General features: G+C 36.9%; 1 protein-coding gene across 1 annotated transcript in view; it reads left to right on the top strand.

The window, feature by feature from the left end:
- fbxo22 (F-box protein 22) overlaps positions 1–19598 on the top strand; it is a 43431-nt gene that overhangs the window by 2246 nt on the left and 21587 nt on the right. Inside the window, exons 2-4 of the mRNA XM_039773432.1 lie at positions 8613–8730; positions 15973–16060; positions 17506–17601. Of these exons, the coding sequence (XP_039629366.1) occupies positions 8613–8730; positions 15973–16060; positions 17506–17601 (302 nt within the window). The remainder of the gene's footprint in view (positions 1–8612; positions 8731–15972; positions 16061–17505; positions 17602–19598) is intronic.

The following is a 19598-nucleotide window of genomic DNA, read 5'->3' as shown; positions in this document are numbered from 1 at the left end:
CTTTGTTGTCCTTTACTGTATATGAGCTGTTCTATCTGTCAGCTGTCTTGGTCTTCCAGATCTTGTCTCGAACTCCATAGTTTCCTTTAACTGTGATTTCTTAATGACATTTTGGACTGTGAAAATCGATAGTTGGAAGCGCTTTGATGTCTTTTTATTGCAGTCCCCTGGTTTGTATGCATCTAGTTTAATTTTTAGATCCACAGTCAGTAGCTTAGAACCCATAGGTGTTATGTTTTGCACAGTATTTAAAGACTCAAAGAATTTATTAGATTCTGGAATTGCCATCAGCTGAACATTCATTAATGACAATTATTGACCAGAATAGCATCTAAGGAGCTAAGCCAACCAGACTAATGACATAAGTCTTGGGAGGTTTTTTGTAAAGGGTGAACAAACCTTTACAAATGCTGCATTTACTGTTTTATTTTTGTGTATTTTTTCCTGTAACAAGTATCTTAATATTTTCTTAAAATGTCATTGTTTTAGTTTGTTTGCTGTATAAGAATTTACTATTTTTACTTCAAAATGTCAACAAAATATGTAATTTTCCCAGGGGTGTCCAAACCTTTGCATGGAACTATATTTGTATTCACAATGCTAAAAAATATCCATCCATCCATTATCCAACCTGCTATATCCTAACTACAGTCACGGGGGTCTGCTTGGAGCCAATCCCAACCAACACAGGGCACAAGGCAGGAAACAAACCCCAGGCAGGGCACCAGCCCACCGTAGGGTATGCACACACACACCCCCACACACTAGGGACAATTTAGAATCACCAATGCACCTAACCTGCATGTCTTTGGACTGTGGGAGGAAACCGGAGTACCCTGAGGAAACCCACGCAGACATGGAGAGAACATACAAACTCCACGCGGGGAGGACCCGGGAATCGAACCTGGGTCTCCTAACTGCAAGGCAGCTGCGCTACCCACTGCACCTTCATGCTGCCCACAAAAAAAATATGCTCTAAAGAAATATTAGTTCTGTAATTTCCACATAAAGCCCCTCCATCTTAGTGATTTGTTAGCATACTTAACCGTGCACCTCTTAAAAATTGAGTCGCACAATAGCATTCTGCAGACAGACTGCTCAAGTTGCTGCTGCTTTTCTGTTTAAGTCTGACTGGGTGGAGGCGATGCCCAAGAGCTTTTTGAAACAATGGACATGATTGTGACGTTTATAAGCTGCCCTTTTATACATTTCAACCACTTTTCCAGGAAGGTTGGTATGGATTAATTGAATTCCAGAGTTTGTGATTTAATCTACCTTTAGCATCCATTCTTAAAGAAGTGTTGTACCAGGAATTTGCTTACAATTTTCATACTCTTTGTGTACACTTTGGCATACTATTACTATAATATCATCACAGTTGGGATATGCTCTTAATCTTGCTACTTAGACTTATTTTTTCATTTTAAGCTTACTATGACATTATTCAGAGTACAGCAAGTGCAGACAATCAGCATTTTTATACGCGCAGAGTACAGTGAAAATGAACCCAAATGCTTGACTTAGAGTGGATATAAAAGGTTTACACACCTCTGCCAAAATGTCAGATTTTGTGTGATAAAATATGAAACCAACAGAAATCCTGTCAGAACTTATTCCACTCTTACTACAAAATAAGCGAATAAAGGAAAAATGTAATTTAAAAACCTGGTTGATTTAGGGTGCACACCCCCTAAACTAATACTTAGCTGAAGCACCTTTTGATTTTATTACAGTACTCAGTCTTTTTGGGTGAGAGTCTATCAGTTTGGCACATCTAGACTTGGTGATTTTTTATTTTTTTTTTGCCCACTTCTCCTTGCAAAAAATTTCCAGGTCTGTCAAATTTACAGGGTATCTCGTGTGCACAGCTCTCTTCAGGTTACCCCACAAATTTTCAATTAGATTAAGGTCTGGGCTCTGGCTAGGCCATTCCAGAACATGATCCTTCTTTGACGAAGCCATTGCTTTGTTGATTTTGATGTATGCTTTGGGTTGTTGTCATGCTGGAAGGTGAAGTTCCTCTTCATCTTCAGCTTCCTAGCAGATGCTTGAAGGTTTTGTGCCAGAATAGACTGATACTTGGTGTTATTCACGATTCCATCTACCTTGACCAAAGTCCTAGTTCCATCTGAAGAAAAGTAGCTCCAAAGCCTGATGCTGCCTCCACCATGCTTTACAGTGGGTATCGTGTTCTTTTGTTGATGTGCTGTATTATTTTTGCACCAAACATACCTTTTGGAATTACTGTATGTCCAAATAGTTCAACCTTGATCTCATCAGACCATAATATATTTTTCATTTAGCCTGGCTTGGGTGTTTTTCTTTGTGAGAAAATGGTTTCATCTTGCTACCCTACCCCACAATCCACTGATTGTTGTCACATTTAGGGAACAACAAGTATTGGCCAGAAAATTCTGAAGGTCCTTTAATGTTGCTGTAGCCCCTTGGTGGCCTCCCTGATCAGTGTTCTCATTGAATTTTCATTCTTAGAGGGATATCCTCATCTTTGTAGAGTCACTGTTGAGCCATATTTTCTCCACTTGTTGATGACTGTCTTCACCATACTCCATCCATCCTTCCATCCATTATCCAACCCACTATATCCTAACTACAGGGTTATGGGGGTCTGCTGGAGCCAATCCCAGCCAACACAGGGCGCAAGGCTGGAACAAACCTCAGGCAGGGCACCAGCCCACCGCAGAGCACACACACACACACACACACACACTAGGGACAATTTAGAATTGCCAATGTACCCAACCTGCATGTGTTTGGACTGTGGGAGGAAACTGGAGTACCCAGAGGAAACCCACGCGGACACGGGGAGAACATGCAAACTCCAAGCAGGGAGGACCTGGGAAGTGAATTTGAGTCTCATAACTGCAAAGCAGCAGCGCTACCCACTGCACCACCTTGCTGCCCCCTGTAGTAGACCACTCCATGGAATGTTCAATGCTTTATATACTTTTTTGTAACTGTATCCTGATTGGCACCTTTCATCGATGAGATCCTGTTCATGTTTTTAAAAGCTTTTTGCGAACCATGGTTTTTGGAGTATGTTGCAACCTAGAGGATATCAGAATGATCCTACAGGAACAGCCAAACTTTATCTGAGCTCAGACAGAGCTACTTTAATTGATGTCAGGTGTATAGTAACTCATTTTTTAGATGAGACTTATTGTGATTCATTGATTCTGAATGTAGTCACATCCTTGAAGAAGAAAAAATATTGTAATGCCAAGGAGGCTACAGGGTATGCACGCTAATAAAACCAGGTTTTTGTATGATTTTTTTTTTCACCAAACAGTTTCTGATTTGTTTACACCTTCTTTGTGTTGTTTGCAGTTTTTGTAGTAAAGGTGGAATAAGTTTTTCTTGATCCCAGTAAATCTAATAACTCAGTCCAGCCACAAGGGGGATTCAAGCCTGTTCCAGCACCATCAAATGCTAGGCAGTCTCCATACTAGTTCCATTTCTCTCATGGAACTAATTAAGAACTGTTATGTAACCAACATGGGCATCTTTAGGAAGCAGAAGGAAAACTATTGTACTTGAGAAAACTAGACATGGGGAGAGTATGTAAACTGGATACAGTTGCAGGAATCTGTGCGTTCGCAAACTTCTGCGTTCTTCCGCTACATAAATCCTGGTCAACGTGAAAATTAATGCTCGTGCACGTGCCTTCTGTCCCGCCCCAACTCCTCCCAGAATTGCGCCATTTTGAATATGCAAATCAATATAAATAGCCCTTAAGCTCAGCGTTCTGTGAAAAGACAATGACAAAAGCAAGAGGGAAAACGGAAGAATTTCAGCGAATACCAAGTGGAGGTAAGGAAAAACATATTTGTTGGTTTAAACTGTGGTATAAACAACAAAAGGAAGTTGATCGAGTGACATATCGTGTCGGAAAAACTCGGAAAGCTCAAGTTCACAAGTCGCACGGTGCCCGAAATAAAAAAAGAAGTCATATATAAAAATCACCGTGAAAAGGTGAGTCGTAGCCAACCATCTGAGTGTCATATGAAAGCTTATTAGGGTACAGAGAGAAAAAAAAAAGGCACACAGTGGGGAAAAAGCACAAAATGTCAACTTCAATCTCAAAATTTCCACTTTAATCACGTAGTTTATTTTGTCATTAAAGTAGAACATCATAAACTTCATCTTAAAATCGTTTAATCAACTAGTTTCTCAAATCACATCATAAGTAAAGTAGCACGTTAAATGCTTTGTTTTGTATGTGTTCTATGTGCTCTGTGTGTGTGAATCACTATGTGCTTCTTAAACCAGCTCTCTTCCTCTGACAGGACACAGTATCCATTACATTCGTGATATTATAGCTCTCTGAATAACTAAAATACTGAGATGTATACGTGATATCATTTTCATAATGACAGGAGTTAAAGCACGTTATTAAACATGGGTTTCATGGTGGCGCAGTGATTGTGCGTGACCTTTGATGAAATAATTTATTGCAGCAGTACTCGGGGGCGGCTCTAGGCTCATGGCGGCCCTGGGCGCAGAGAGAATCGGTGGCTCCTTCGCTCGCCAATGTCAATATGGTATCTTATGCACGGCGGATGGGCACGTCCGTTGCGGACACTGCATAGCCGCCTCGTGCTCTTGACACAAGCGTTTAACTTTTGTCGAAATTTGTCGCTGTGTTTTTAGTTGTGTCGTTATTTTCTCTTTCTGTTTTATATTCAATATATATTGGCGTGGCGGCCCCTGGGATTTGGTGGCTCTGTGCAGGTGCACAGTTTGCACATGCCTAAGGCCACCCCTGCAGTACTGCCTCTTTCAAACGTACTAACCTCCAGTTCATAACTTTTGTCGAAATTTGTCGCTGTATTTTTATTTGTGTCATTTTCTCTTTCTGTTTTATATTCAATATATATTGGCGTGGCGACCCCTGGGATTTGGTGGCTCTGTGCAGGTGCACAGTTTGCACATGCCTAAGGCCACCCCTGCAGTACTGCCTCTTTCAAACGTACTAACCTCCAGTTCATGTCCTTACTTTTCTTTCCCCAAGTAACCGATCGCCACACAATCAGCTCTGTAATGGACGTTAAGCCATCTGTAAGCTTATAATGCAGATTCTTCAAAACTTTTAAGGAACATTGAAATATGTTCGTAGTACGTGTTTAATTATTCTGTCCTTCACGCCAGTCCCAGTGAAGCATACAGTGCGAGGCAGGAACAATCGTGAGCAGAGCGCCAGATCCTTGCTAGCGTAGCGACACTGTATCCTTTAATTATTAACAATATAGATATTTAAATGAAGTTAAAGTTTTATCTGTATAATAAAGATATTTTGCTGCATTTCATCTTAAAAATTATATCGTCATCATATGTAAATACACTCTTTATAAAGTGGCTCAGGTTGTGCAGTATTATAACTGTACTGCAAGTTTACAGTGAGGTAACTGTACTAATAAGTACTAACAGTTCTACAAGCAGCAGTTGATGTAGTGATTGAGTGCGTTTAGAGTTCTTGGGATGAAACTGTTTCTGAACCGCGAGGTCTGTACAGGAAAGGTTTCAAGCGTTTGTCATATGAGAAGCAGTTCAAATAGGAAGCATGGCTGAGGCAGTGTGTGCTTGATGCTATATACCGATAATTCTCTTTCCATTCAGCTTCTCTGAGTGGTGGAGTGAGTGTAGTATGGAAAAAGATGATCCGCTGTGGCAACCCCTAACTGGAGCAGCTGAAAGAAGAAAAATATGCAGTGAGACTAACAACGCTAAAGCAGCTATGGTATTTAGAATAGTTTGACCATTCTCTGGACCATTATTGTTACTGGTTAATTACAATCAGATACATTAAACTAATAAACAATATGCGGTTAATTTCAGTGTATTTACAAAGCCACGTCAGGAAAAAAAAGGATAACCACACAGGAACAGTAGCACTGCTTTGACACTGGGTGCCGCCAGTCTTCAAAACCAAGTGGCGAACTTGCGTACGACACGGTATGAGGTACCGTGGAAATGTGCATGGCTTTACGCCAAGTTTATTTTTTATACATTGCGGTTTGAACATGGAAACGTTCTTGTGCAACATTTCTGTGTGTACGCACCGTTTATACATGAGGCCCTTGGTGAAGTGGAACATGTTTTAACCTTGGCTGCCACTCTGTCTATTTGGTCTAGTGTTTCAGCCCAATGTGTATCTGGGCCACAATACTACACAGGTTCTGTTACTTCTTGACATTTCTGCCTTCCACGTTGGCATGCCATATTTCTCTCACTCACTCTTGTTGTTATTTGTGCAGCATAGTTTGTGGACTCTCCTAATGTCACCTTGTCACCTTCTGGTATGGCCTGTTGTTTACTAGCAATTGCAAATACCATTGGGGATAATGGACAGCCTTGCCGGGACTACATTCTAACTTGAAGTAATCTGAAATTATATTTTCTACCCATACAAAGGCTTGGACTTGAAAAAAGTATCTTGATCCAGGTACAAATATCTGGACCAAACCCAGTTTGTGCATTAAAGTTAAAATATTCCCATTCCACTTCATTAAGTGCTTTTTCTGAGCCTAGAGACACTAAGATTTCTGAAGACTAATTTTCTGAGGGAGTTTATATGTTCAACAAACAGCTGCCTGCCTTTGATGAATCTTTTAAAATTACTAGGGGGCTCTGCCCCCTGCTCGCTTTGCTCACCCACCCCCGTGTTTGGTTTACCGGATATACAATTGAAAGAGATTATTTTCATGGGAATTGTTGCATATGCATTATTTTGACTTTAAAAACTTTTGTAAAACTAATTTTCTGAGGGAGTTTATATGTTCAACAAACAGCTGCCTGCCTTTGATGAATCTTTTAAAATTACTAGGGGGCTCTGCCCCCTGCTCGCTTTGCTCACCCACCCCCGTGTTTGGTTTACCGGATATACAATTGAAAGAGATTATTTTCATGGGAATTGTTGCATATGCATTATTTTGACTTTAAAAACTTTTGTAAAAACAATACTATACCCGTGTGTGGTTAAATCTCTTTCTCACCAGACGTATGACGCTGCTCGCGTTTTGGTCAGGTGATGTTGTGCTGCCCTTCGATCATTTTAAAGCCTATACAGCCGCTGTCCTTTTTGCCACTTTGTATCTCTGCTGCTCGCGTTGTGATCGCTTCTCCATGATCATAAATATACACCTGACCGAATTGTGTTTGCTTTGAAATTAAACTTGCCGTTGCTTTAACTGTTGTGGGACCCCAGATTCTCATAGCGTATGGTCCATTATTGTGTAAATCTACATTTTGTGTATTGAATGATGCAAATGTGAAAAGACTTTTTCTGCTCTTTGCCTTTTATTTCTGACCTCGCTTTGTCCTGCTGTTTTTTCAATTACACCTGGTCCTGATGACTCATTTCCTTTTGTTTGCGCTAATGCGAACTTTTAGTCGTCGACGTTTTATTTATAACCTGTTGTCCTTTATATGCACTGAGACCCCTGTATCTGTGTGTGCTATGTGCCTTTAGACTACTGATTTTTTAAAAATTTTTTATTTGCTGGCCGTGCTCTGATACTGCTTGTAAGTAGGGTGTGTCTTGCAAGATTATCACGTTCTATATCCCCGCGGGATGCTCCGTGGCCATTCTCTTTCATCTAGCGGGTTTTTTATTTGTTTTCCGTGATCTTAACGTGAAGATCATGTATCGTCTCCTAGTCATTCCCTCCCACAGGATTTTTTTTTTATAATAGAGAGATAACAATTTCTCAGTTCTTCGGGATAGCATTTTTGCTATTACTTTGATATCATTGTTTGGTAATGAAAACAGTCTATATGTGTGTCTTTATTGTTTTTTGGAAAGACAGTTTTATTTATTTATTTATGTATTTATATATATTAAATTCTACTGGATAACCATCTGGACCCACAACTTTCCTATTATGTACTAAATTTAGAGTATTCTAAGTTTCAGTGAGCCTTAGTGGTTTGTCCAGTTGTGTAATTCAGTTAAAACCTTTACATCACACTACCTATCTTGACTAACATTATCCAGAATATATTTGAGACAAGACCAGAGTTGTGAACAAAGTCATCAAGTGTCTGTCTTGCTAGGACATACAGTATAGGAGTGTAGGGCAGCCTTATGGTATTTTTATTTAATATAAAAAGAATTTTACACACCAATAAGTAAACATATAGTTCTTGCTATTAAACATAATGAAAAGATGGCATTAAACCTAAACTTGCTTTTTAATGCAGCAGCCTGGCCTTGCTTTTTCACTTGCTAATGAAAGTCAAGGATAGTGTGTACTGTGAACAACAAGCAGCCCATTGTTATAGAAGAACAGCTGCTTAAGATTTCAACCTTGAGAGATAAGTAACATCCGTTTGAGCAGCCCAGTATCCCATATATGTGTCTTCCTGACTTAAAAGTCCTGCAGACACTGGGACGATGTGCAAATTCCCCATTAACTGTTACTGGGGACAGCGTCTATGAGGCAGTAGTGCTAACTCTGTGCCTCCTTTTCTGTGAAAAGTGCTGAATATAGATTTATTTATACATCCGTACAGTATTTTTACTCTGACCTTCTAATTCTGTAAGCAAATTCTGCATGTAAGATGTATACTTTTAACATATGCCTGTTTTTGCACAGTGTCTGTAGGTTATGGAAGGATTGTTCCCGTAGAGTCCTTCGAAGGCAGCAGAAACTGACATGGGTTTCAACATTTTCCAACCACACTTTGTCCAAGGCCCTGGCAGAAGATTTAGAGGTAAACAAAACTTGGTAAAAGCATTTTTTATTGTGGGCATTTAGTGCAAAAATATTAATATAACTTTAGTGCCTACAAAGAAAAATGTGTCCACCCCCTTCTAACTTTTCTCATTTTATTGTCATGCATTTTTGAATCACAGTGGATTTTAATTTGGCTTTTTTGACATTCATTAACAGAAAAGTATTTCCTTAATGGTAAAGTGAAAACAGATTTCAGTAGAGTTGTCTAAATGAATTAAGTATAAAATGCAAAATAATCGATTGCGTATGTATTCATCCCATACCATGACATACCTAAATCATCACTGATGTAGTCAATTGGTTTTAGTAGTTGCATAAGTAGTTTAGTGGAGATCAGTCAGCTGTAGTCAAGGGGTATCAAGTTGATTATTTTATAAATGCATGTTCTCTGGAAGGGCCAACTTGTGGTAAGTATGGTGTTCTAAGCTACACAATAAAGAAAACAATACTCATCGCAACTGATTGGAAAAAGTGGCTGAAAAGCACAAATCAGTCAATGGAGACAAGAAAACATCCACAGCATTAAATATCTTGTATATATCCTGTTATATCAATCATTAAGAAATGGAAAGAGTATGGCAGATATGTAAATCTGCCTAGAGCAGGCTATCTACAACAACTGATTGTTAATGTGGTATTGGTATTAGTTTTTATTGTATTTAGTTTTTCACCTTCTTGCTTCAGTGTATTCATATGTCAGACTATTCAGAAAAACTGGAGGTTGCTGTTAATTTTTTACATGATCTGAAAATTAAAGCAATTAAAAACAAAATGTGGTTTTCTACTATTAAATGTGTATCACTCTAAATGTAATTCAATCACAAAATTGGCATTTTTGGCTGACCAGTTTAAATTGTTTTTATTTTATACAATTGATTAAGGTAAAAGGTCAACATTACATCACAACCCAGAGAATTCTTCTCCAAGTTGTCCAACTCCAGCCCGAAGTTTATTTGGGGTTCACTTGGAATTTTTAAAATCAGAAACTTGTGTTTAATGTCTGTCAAATGCTCTCTGCTTTTCCTTCAAAAATGAGATCATGCAAGGAGGCAGCAGAATTTAATCATTCAATACCAAACATTTAATTACCCATCTGAAGAACTACCATAATGAATGTTGTATGGAATTTCTAAATACTAATGCTACCAAAATTAAACTTAAATGAGATGCTAGTAGGTTTACAGGCAATAGCCTTGTACAGTAATCCCTTCAAAATGTGAAGACTTTTCCTCAAGACAGCCTCACAGTTAAAGGATACTGCACCATGTAGAACCTTGGTACATTCTTCCAAGCTGGCAGTACTTTGCAGATACCTCACTGCCTGCATCATATGATAAGAACAATTTTGTGCTAGCAAAATGGAACATTTCAAAATGCAATGTGCACGTTGTACTTCTTGACAGCGCTTGCAAAATGGTGAAAGCTGTGGAAGAAAGTGGCATTAAAAGTTTAGACTGCATGGCTCACACATTGCAGCTCATTTTGAATGAAGACTTGTTGAGCCAGGGAATCATCTCTGACTGCATTGCCATCGAGAGACAAATAGTCACTCATTTTAAGAACTCGCAGCTTCCCGTTTCGCAGCTTGGAGAAATACAAACAGAGCTATGCTTCCTAACAAGAATGCTATAGCAAGCCGTCCCAACTCTTTGGAAGAGCATGCAAAATATGTTGAAAAGTCTTGTTTATCAAGCTTCTTGTGTCTCTTTCATAGCACGTCAGTGGGGACTTGTGAAAAAAATGATTCCTTGAACTACTTGGGCAACTTACTAATGACATAAGCATGCATTTATCTATAGTTGTGAATGTAATTTCTTCTGTGGAAGTATTTAAACATCTGTTAAGCAAGTGTGGCAAGACAGATTGTGGAGTTCACATGGCAAAAAAAACCACTACTTCTTCGTTGTTGGGCGATCTGTGAAAAAATACTTAAAGAATTGTGGCTGCATCAACAACATTCACTTGCTACCGCGGAAAAATAACTTAATATTAATAATTAAATTAGACTGACCAGACGTCCCGAATTTTCTGAAAAAAGAAAAAAAAAAACACCTTTTTGTGCTGGATTTCTGGGATTTTTTTCCAACCCACAAATTAATACACTGCATAGCAAATATCTAATCAGTATCATCATGCATTTGTCTCTAACCCATAGTCGGCATTGCAGGGCAGCCTGCAGGGGCCAGGCATAATTTAAGAGTACAGGGTAAACTACCGCAAATGTGTACTTAAACAAAAAGCGCTGCCTCACCTTTTTTGCTGGGTGTTTGGATTTCTCATTTGCTCGATTGCCTGCAAAACTGTCATTGCAGCAACATAGCTTGTGGGTTTTACCATTTTGGATAGTTAAGGCACCTGCACAGTAAAATGCAGTTAGCTTTTAAGTTTTCTTCCTTATGAAAGTTGTGTCCCCAGCATCCAAACTGTTAAATATTTAAAGGAAGAGCTACCCAAGTTTTAATACAAACATAACTTTAATATAAAATCATTCAGCAATGTACTGTATTTTCTTAATATCTAAAGGCACAATACAAAGTGTTACAGTATAGAATAGTTTGTGCTTCAGCTCTTAAAAGCGCATCACACTTTATATAAAAGGCTCATTAAATGACACACATCGCACTTTATATAGTACATCAACAACTTAGTTTTGCTTAAAAGTTAGAGAATCCTTCAGAATTTTCCATATTCTTTCATTAATGAGACCTAGAACATCATCAGATTTACACGCCTGTCCTAATAGTACGTAAAGAACAATTGAACAAATGAGACAAAAATACGCTTGGTCTTTTGAGTTAAATATTGGAAATGTATGCAAATATTTGGTTTTAGTAATTGGCATGCAATAACTGCAACTAAACATTTCCGGTAGGGGTAGATCAGTCCTACACATCGGCTTGAAGGAATTTTTAGCCAATTCTTTCATACAAAATTACTTCAGCTCAGGGATGTTGCTGGGTTTTCTCAAGTGAACTGCACACTTCAGACCCTTTCACAACATATCTGTTGGGTTAAGGTCAGGACTTTGACTTGGCCATTCCAAAACCTTTTTTATTGTTCTTCAACCACTCTTTCATAGAATGACTTGTGCTCTTGGGGTCGTTGTCGTGCTGCATGACCCAGTTTCTCTTGAGATGTAGCCTGTAGACAGATGTCCTGACATTTTCCTTTTAAATTTGCTCATATAATTCAGAAATAATTTTCCCGTCCATAATGGCAAGCTGTCCTGGCCCAGACACAGCAATATAGTCCCAAAACCTAATTCTCTTACCACAATGTTTCACAGTTGAGTTTCTCATGCTGGAATGCAGCGTTTTTCTTTCTCCAAATATAACGCTTCTCATTTGAACCAAAATGTTCTATATTAGTCTCATCTGTCCATAAAACATTACTTTCAGACTTGTCCACATGCTCTTCAGCAAATTCTAGATGCAATGTTTTTTTGGAAAGCAGTGGCTTTCTCCTTGCAACTCTGCCATGCAAACCACTGTTGTTCAGTGTTCTTCTAATGGTAGATTCATGAATGTTACCATTAACTAATATGAGAGAGACTTATACTTGCTTAGAATTTACCCCTGGTCCTTTTGATATATTGTGTACAATTGCATACCTTGCCCTTGGAGTGATCCTTGTTGGTCGACCACTCCTGGGGAGAGTAACAATAGTCTTAAACTTTCTCCATTTGTATACAATCTGTCTGGCTATGGATTGGAGCAGTTCAAACTTTTTAGAGATGATTTGGTAGCCTTTCCCAGCACGATGAGCATCAACTATTCTTTTCCCGAGGTCCTCTGAAATGTCCTTTGTTCGTGGCATGATACACTGACACTACACAAACATGTTTGAAGATGAAGCCATTGAAAGAACTATGTTTTTTTTAATATAAACAGGGTGCCCATTCACACCTGATTGTCATCACATTGATTGATAACACCTCACTCTAATCTCACCTTCAGATTACCTGGTAGGTTCACATACTTTTGCCACTCACAGGTGTGTAATACTGGGTGATTTTTCCTCAATAAGTAAATAACCAAGTATGATTTTTTTTATCTCATTTGTTTAGTCTCCATGTCTACTTTTAGGACTTGTATGAAAATCTGATGATATTTTAAGTCATATTTATGCAGGAATATGTAAAACTCTGAAGGATTCAGTAACTTTCTGCACTGCCGTATTTCTTATATAGCAGACTTCAGTAAGTGCAGGGGCAAAGTGCTGTGAACAATTATCAGTTAAAGTATAAGTCTAGATTATACTAATTACTAAATACAGAACTGGCTAACATATGAATACGGATTTGTTAAAACTCATGGAGAATAAGGCAGGCAATGATTAAACATAAATTTAAATCAACCATATCTGTTCATTAATTAATTGATGAACTATAGCTGTTGACAACAGAGTAGATTAAAATTGTTAAAGAGAAAGTTAAAAGAAATTCACTGTCTGAGAGACTCCCAAGTTGCCGCCTACCCTGTCATGGGTTTTCTATAGCAGAGTCCCATTAAATGGCACAGTAAACATTTGATATAAGTTTAAAATTCTAATTATATGACCCATCATTTCACTTCCAACTAATAACATAATATGAAGTTTTTGTTAATAGTGGTGGTTTTTAATTGTCACAAATCACATCAGCCTAAAATTATTTGATTATTTTTTTTTATTATACAGGTCAAATTTTCTTAACTTGTTGATTTTTTCAGTTCTCTATATGTGTCTGATTGTGGTATAAAGAATATACCTTCATTTTTTGTTTATATATCCAATGCCATGTTATCAAATGGCATAGTGTTTTGATGTTCTTAAGTTTCCCAGAATGTGCATGTTACACAGTTTTTTGTACTTAACATTAAGTATTTTTGCTAAGAGTCAAGCCATAATAATAATAATGTTTGTTTTACATGTTGCTGTTGTTCCTTTGATAATACATGCTATATTTTCAACATAACTAAAACTATTCAAACATTAAGTAAATATATATTGTGACAGATAGGGGACGCTGCCGTCCCCTTGAACCCTCAGACTTGACGCCAGACACCAGGTAAAAGTACAATTATTTATTTGAACAATACTACAGTGCACAAGCACCCTCTACTCCACAATACTCCTATAAATACAATAACAAATCACTAATCAATAAATCCTCCACTCCCAGACGCGTTGCCACCCTGCCACCCAGCTCAGCTCGACGTCTGAGATTTTTCATCTTCCTTTTATATTGTCTGACCCGGAAGTGCTTCCAATACTTCAGTCCATGTGATTTCCTATCACTTTTGGGTCAGATAAAAAGTCCTCTTCTTCATCCCGGAAGTATGTCATTTCCCTTGGCGCTGTGACTAAGATGTACTTCCGGGTTATAGGGCACATATGATTCTCTGGGCCTCCCTGCAGCATCCTCTATGGGCCCCTGTGGTATCCAGCAGGTCTGTGGATAAAAACTCCAATGTTTAGAATTCCCTGCTGGCATTCGGGGCACCTCCATGCTGCAGGGAGAGCTCCACCTGGTGGCCTAGGGGTATTGGCCGGGATGACTGGCCAGCCATAGTGCACAATATATATGTATATCTGGCATTGGCAGAGTTATATAAAAAGAAATTGGTTATCAGCATCAACCAAAATTTCCATATCTGTGCATCCCTAGCAGTGATATAGCATTTTATGATTTTCTTTATACAACTAATTATTAAATGTTGTGGTGCCAATTTGTCTCTCTCTCACTTTCTAATAATACAGGGTGGTCCAGATCTAATTATGCAATTATGAAGAGGTGAACACATTGCACCGGCTGTTCGACTGACAACCGTCTCCCCACCATTTTGGAATGCAGGGCAGGTGCTGCCATCTATCAGCAACAAAATTATTTTTTTGTGAATTCTCTATGTAATAAACTTAAGTTATAGCGTAATGAAAATTGCATAATTAGATCTGGACCACCCTAAACATCCCATCCATATGTAATACCATTCCATGTCATTGACATAAAAGATTTTATCAGTTTATGTTGGTTCTGTTTTATGTCTTTTATTTACCATGCTGATTTTTTTAAATATTATCATACAATTATCTTTATATGCATGATTATAAAAGCAGAATACTGCTAAATAACCATAATGGATGATCATTTAAATATTACCTTTATAATAACTTAAAATTGATTTATTTGACAAGCTACTAAGCAGGAAGTAAATAAAAAGGATGGAATTTGTTGCTTCCTTAATATTTTTGTGTTTTGACCAACAACATACTGCGAAAAGGGTTATTCCATATGAAATCAACTGATTTTCCAGAAGTCCCACACACTTCAGTCTCAAAAAGTTCTGAAAAAATACCAGGTGAACTCATGTTATCCGGGAGACACCCTGTAAGATTATTTTGATGTAATATCAATACTTTCCAAAATACAGACAGTTTTAGTAAGGAGGGGAAAAGTGTCAAATGTGGCATGGCTTTATTTTTTCATCAATTTCACAAGAACATATCTCAAGATCTTAACTACCTAGCAGGCTCAAATTTTGCATACTTGGTACCTTTATTGTTTAGTACGTAACAAAATAAAAAAAAAAATTTATAAAAAAAAAATATCTGCACATTCCCATAAGTCATTAGGGTGCTCTGAAAATGAAATCCAAAATGATTTTTAAGATTTGACAGGTCTGCTGTTCAAACCCTGATACTGTTACTTTTCTGTTTATTGCTTTTTCAAAAAAGATCAAAAGTCAGTGTTGGTTTACAAATATGTGTTTCTGAGGCCTAAACGTGGCTCAGGCAAGATCTCAAATATCTGCCAATTTCAAGGGGCTGCTTTGACCATGCAGGGTCATCTGGACCAAATGTTTTAATTTTATCACATACTATACCAGCCTGCAAAGTGCGAGCCTGCTTGAAGACTTAGTTGTTGAGGTATGGACTTGTGAAATTTGATGAAAAAATGAGGCCAGATAAAATTGACACACCTCTCCCCTCAGTAAGCTGACTGTATCTTAGAAAGTATTAATCTTATATCAAAAAAAAGTACAGGGTGTCTCCTGACTAACATGGATACACATGGTAATTTTTCCAGATTTCTTTGAGTCTGAAGTACATGGGCCATTGGTTTATTTGTCATGGAATGACCCAGAAGTGTTACAATTAACTATTGCTTTTAGCACCCTAGACATTTAATTATAATTGTAGACATTTAGGCATAACACTCTTATAAAATGTTGTGTTTCAGAATGTATATTTGCTTCCCCACACTGTGCTACTCATGGCAACTGAAGACACCTTAAATTCATCAGAATGTCAATACAGAGAGAAAAAGTGTAAGTATCTTTGTAAATATGTAATTTGTTTTGCAAATTATGTTCTATTGTGTTTTAACAGATAATTCTAATGGAATAACTTTCACATTCATAGTCATTATTTTATCAGTCTGTAACAATTTGTTAATGATGCATAATCATTGTGTAGGTATGAGAGATGCAGTTGTGGCATGTGTCAGTATCTTATTCTGCAGCCAATAGGTATAACCATATTTTTTTGACTAAAGAACAATGCTTAATCAGATTTAGCTATGATCTGTGTACCTATAACCTCCTTTATTAGAATGCTTCTGAAAGAAACGTTTACTTAAGTTTATAAAATATTTTTTATAAATCATTTTAAGTGACAGCATTGCCAGGTTACCATTTCAGAATATGACCGAGGCGCAGTAAAACTGAAAATTTTCTAATTTCTGCTGTAATTTGTGTCAGGAGAGAAAAATGCAAACCTTGTATCTCTTTTGTATTTTCTAAGCATGCTATTTCTCATTCTTCATGGACCCTAAATTGAATTAAGCAGGTTTAAGAATGTCATGTTATGCTGTTTTTTAAATTGTCTTAATTGCTGCTCTGATGAACCTACTAAACTCGGTTTCTTAAAAAAGTGAAATGTGAAAATGTCTATAAATATGGTTATTTTGTGAGGAACATTGACAACAAACTAGTACAAGTCCTCTTGGAGCAGCACCGAAACCTGTAATAGTAATAGTGGCAATCTCTAATGGAGTAGATTGCATAAAAGAATAGCTGGAATTCACAAGAAAAAAAATAATGGATTCAGCTTGTGAATCATATCAACATTATTTTTTACATTTTCCAGTTATATAAAATATAGGCAAGTATTTTTATGGTGGTACATTAAGATTACAGGCCACAAAGCATATCTGTCACTGACAGAATAGATCTATTCAAGTGCGAGGAACAAAGTGATGATTTTTTTAAATACAAAGTACCTCATAGTCCACATAAAGATATATTGCATACAAATATAATTTGCATTCCTTCTTGGTAACTGATAACAGAAGAGAAAATGTATTTAAAAGTTTGCCTTTCTCAAACCATGCTTTAAAGCATTTATGTTATGTAAAAAATGTTTGTAAGATTGCTCCATTAAAACACTTAATGAGATAATAACTTCATCCTAAAAACAAGAATCAATATTTAGTTGTACCCTAATGTTTAAGGCTGAGTGTTTTAGGCACGAATGGGATGTATGAGTGTCAAACCAAAAGTAATGAGCATAATGAAATTACTAAGAGGTGCCTGGAATATAGAAATGTGCTGTAGTTTTTGTTTCTGTTGTCTTGCATTTGAATTAAAGCAGGTATCACTATGCCTTGGTTATTTTAATTCTGTTAAAAAATACTTTTTACAACTAAGTTATGCTTTGGTTGAAATATGACATTGTGATAATCTAAGAATTTTATTTTGTGCTTTACTTTTAGCTAGAAAAACATGGCGTTCAAGGACAGCAGCAGAGTATGAAAAACTGTTTCCAAAAGGATGCAATGTCGTTGGAATTGTAACACCTGGGATTGTCTGTAAGAATCGGCAGCTGCATTTCTAACGTTGCTTTTGGTTTATGCATAGAAAGTATATTTTTCTTTGTCTGTAGACAGTTAGACAGTAGATTTAGCAGGATTAATACATCTAAATTACAGGATTTTATTTTCAAGATAATCATTGATGGTGTTGAAATGTGTTTATTTACATAGGCTTCGGTACAATTGTACGTAACATTATTAAAATATTATGACATGTCAATGATTATTATTCAAGTGTGGAGAGTAAATACACTATATAACATTAGAATAAATACAAATTAACAGTGATGTAATCAAAAGTAACAAGAATGTCCTGCTTTTTCCATAAAATGACATTTTTTGAGATGGCTATAGCAAAATGAATTTTGTTCCCAAACCTATGAAGAGCGCACCTGATTCAAGTTAATGAAGTAGTGGTTAGCTGAACAAGACATGATAGTAAATTCAACAAATAACTCTCTGTGGTAACCACAAATGTTAGAATGCCTCATGAAGAGGTTTGAACATGGCTGAGCAAACACACTTTCATTTAAACAGATTTGATCCATCATGTTGTACCTTAATTATGAAAAATGTAGTTAAGACCTGTTTGAAGTAGGTGTCTGCAGGTGAAGAATGAATAATATCAGATTGACCTCCTTGGAGCGCCAGCCTCATCATAACTAGTTAAGTGGAGTCACTTAACTAGGGAAAAGATTAATAAGTAGCCCAAATAAAAAGGACTGTTATGGTAAATCTTGCAAAAAGCTTGGAAGAATTTTCCACAGAATTACTAGGTATTTTTCACAATCTATAGCATAATCAGCAATCTTATTTTTAACAAATTACCTTCATTAGCTGTTTCAAATACAGTTAAAGCTTAAAGGACAATATCCATAGTGTTACATTTTTTTTAATGTTTTTGTGAAAAACTTTTCTTTCTGTTTATTTCACACACTCTCATAATATACAGGTAGTCGTCGAATTAGATCATTTGACTAACGACTGCTACTGCGTCTTACTGGCAAATGACAGTTTTCACCACTCCAGCTCTGTATGATGTGACTCATTCATCTCAATCTCAGTTTATTACGTGCCGCAGTTTCAACTATGTTCAGTTATATTTGACTTAAAATTACAGGAAAAACGGCAATTCATCTCAACACAAAAATGAAGTTGATCAAGCAGTATGAGGAAGGAAAGAATGTGAATGCAATTGCATGTGACTTTAAGTTATCCCTCTGTAACTGATGTTGACTGCATGTGCTGTACTACTGCACTCTGACTTTGAATCCAGTTAATATCCGAAGCTTCTGCGTTGTGATTTATGATGTGCCACATCGTGCAAACTGCCACGAATGGGTAATGAAACCACACTAAACTCATTTATCTGATAATGTTTATTATTAACAGGCTTAAATGTTAAAACAGAAAATATATGAATGGTCAGACTTTACTGGTGATGATGTAACATAACAGACAGAGAAAGGATTCGTAAAGCTGTTAAAGCAACAGTAATAATGAAACAAAGTAATAAAAGAAAAAAAATAATTTACATAAAAAAAGAAAATCTACAAAAAGTAGTAAGAATGGCGATAAAAAAGGATATTAAACAAACATTGTGACTTAAGGGAATTATTATACAGTACTATACCTACATTCAGGTTTAAATACATATACAGGTCTATCTTATATCCAGATTGACTTATGACCAGTCCATCAGAACCGAATGTGGTTGTAAGTCAATTACTACCTGTATGCAGTATATACTTTTTACAACACTCTCAATGCTTAAAAAAATGGTCTTTGTGAAAACTGAATTTAAAGTTTCATAGAAAGAGCTAAAACTTTCAGTGCTATTCAGTGTTATTTTGGAAAACAAAAACTTGTTTTAAGTTGCCAGTGTTATACAAGACAACAGCTACCATTCACATGTTAAAGTTTCTGCATTTAATGTGGTCAAATGCAATAAAAATTAGAAATCCATCTCACTTTATGCATTTTTTTTTTCCAAG

The sequence above is a fragment of the Polypterus senegalus genome, chromosome 12 (genome assembly GCF_016835505.1).
Source record: "Polypterus senegalus isolate Bchr_013 chromosome 12, ASM1683550v1, whole genome shotgun sequence".
NCBI lineage: Eukaryota > Metazoa > Chordata > Cladistia > Polypteriformes > Polypteridae > Polypterus > Polypterus senegalus.
This window is presented reverse-complemented; position numbering and strand designations above follow the sequence as displayed.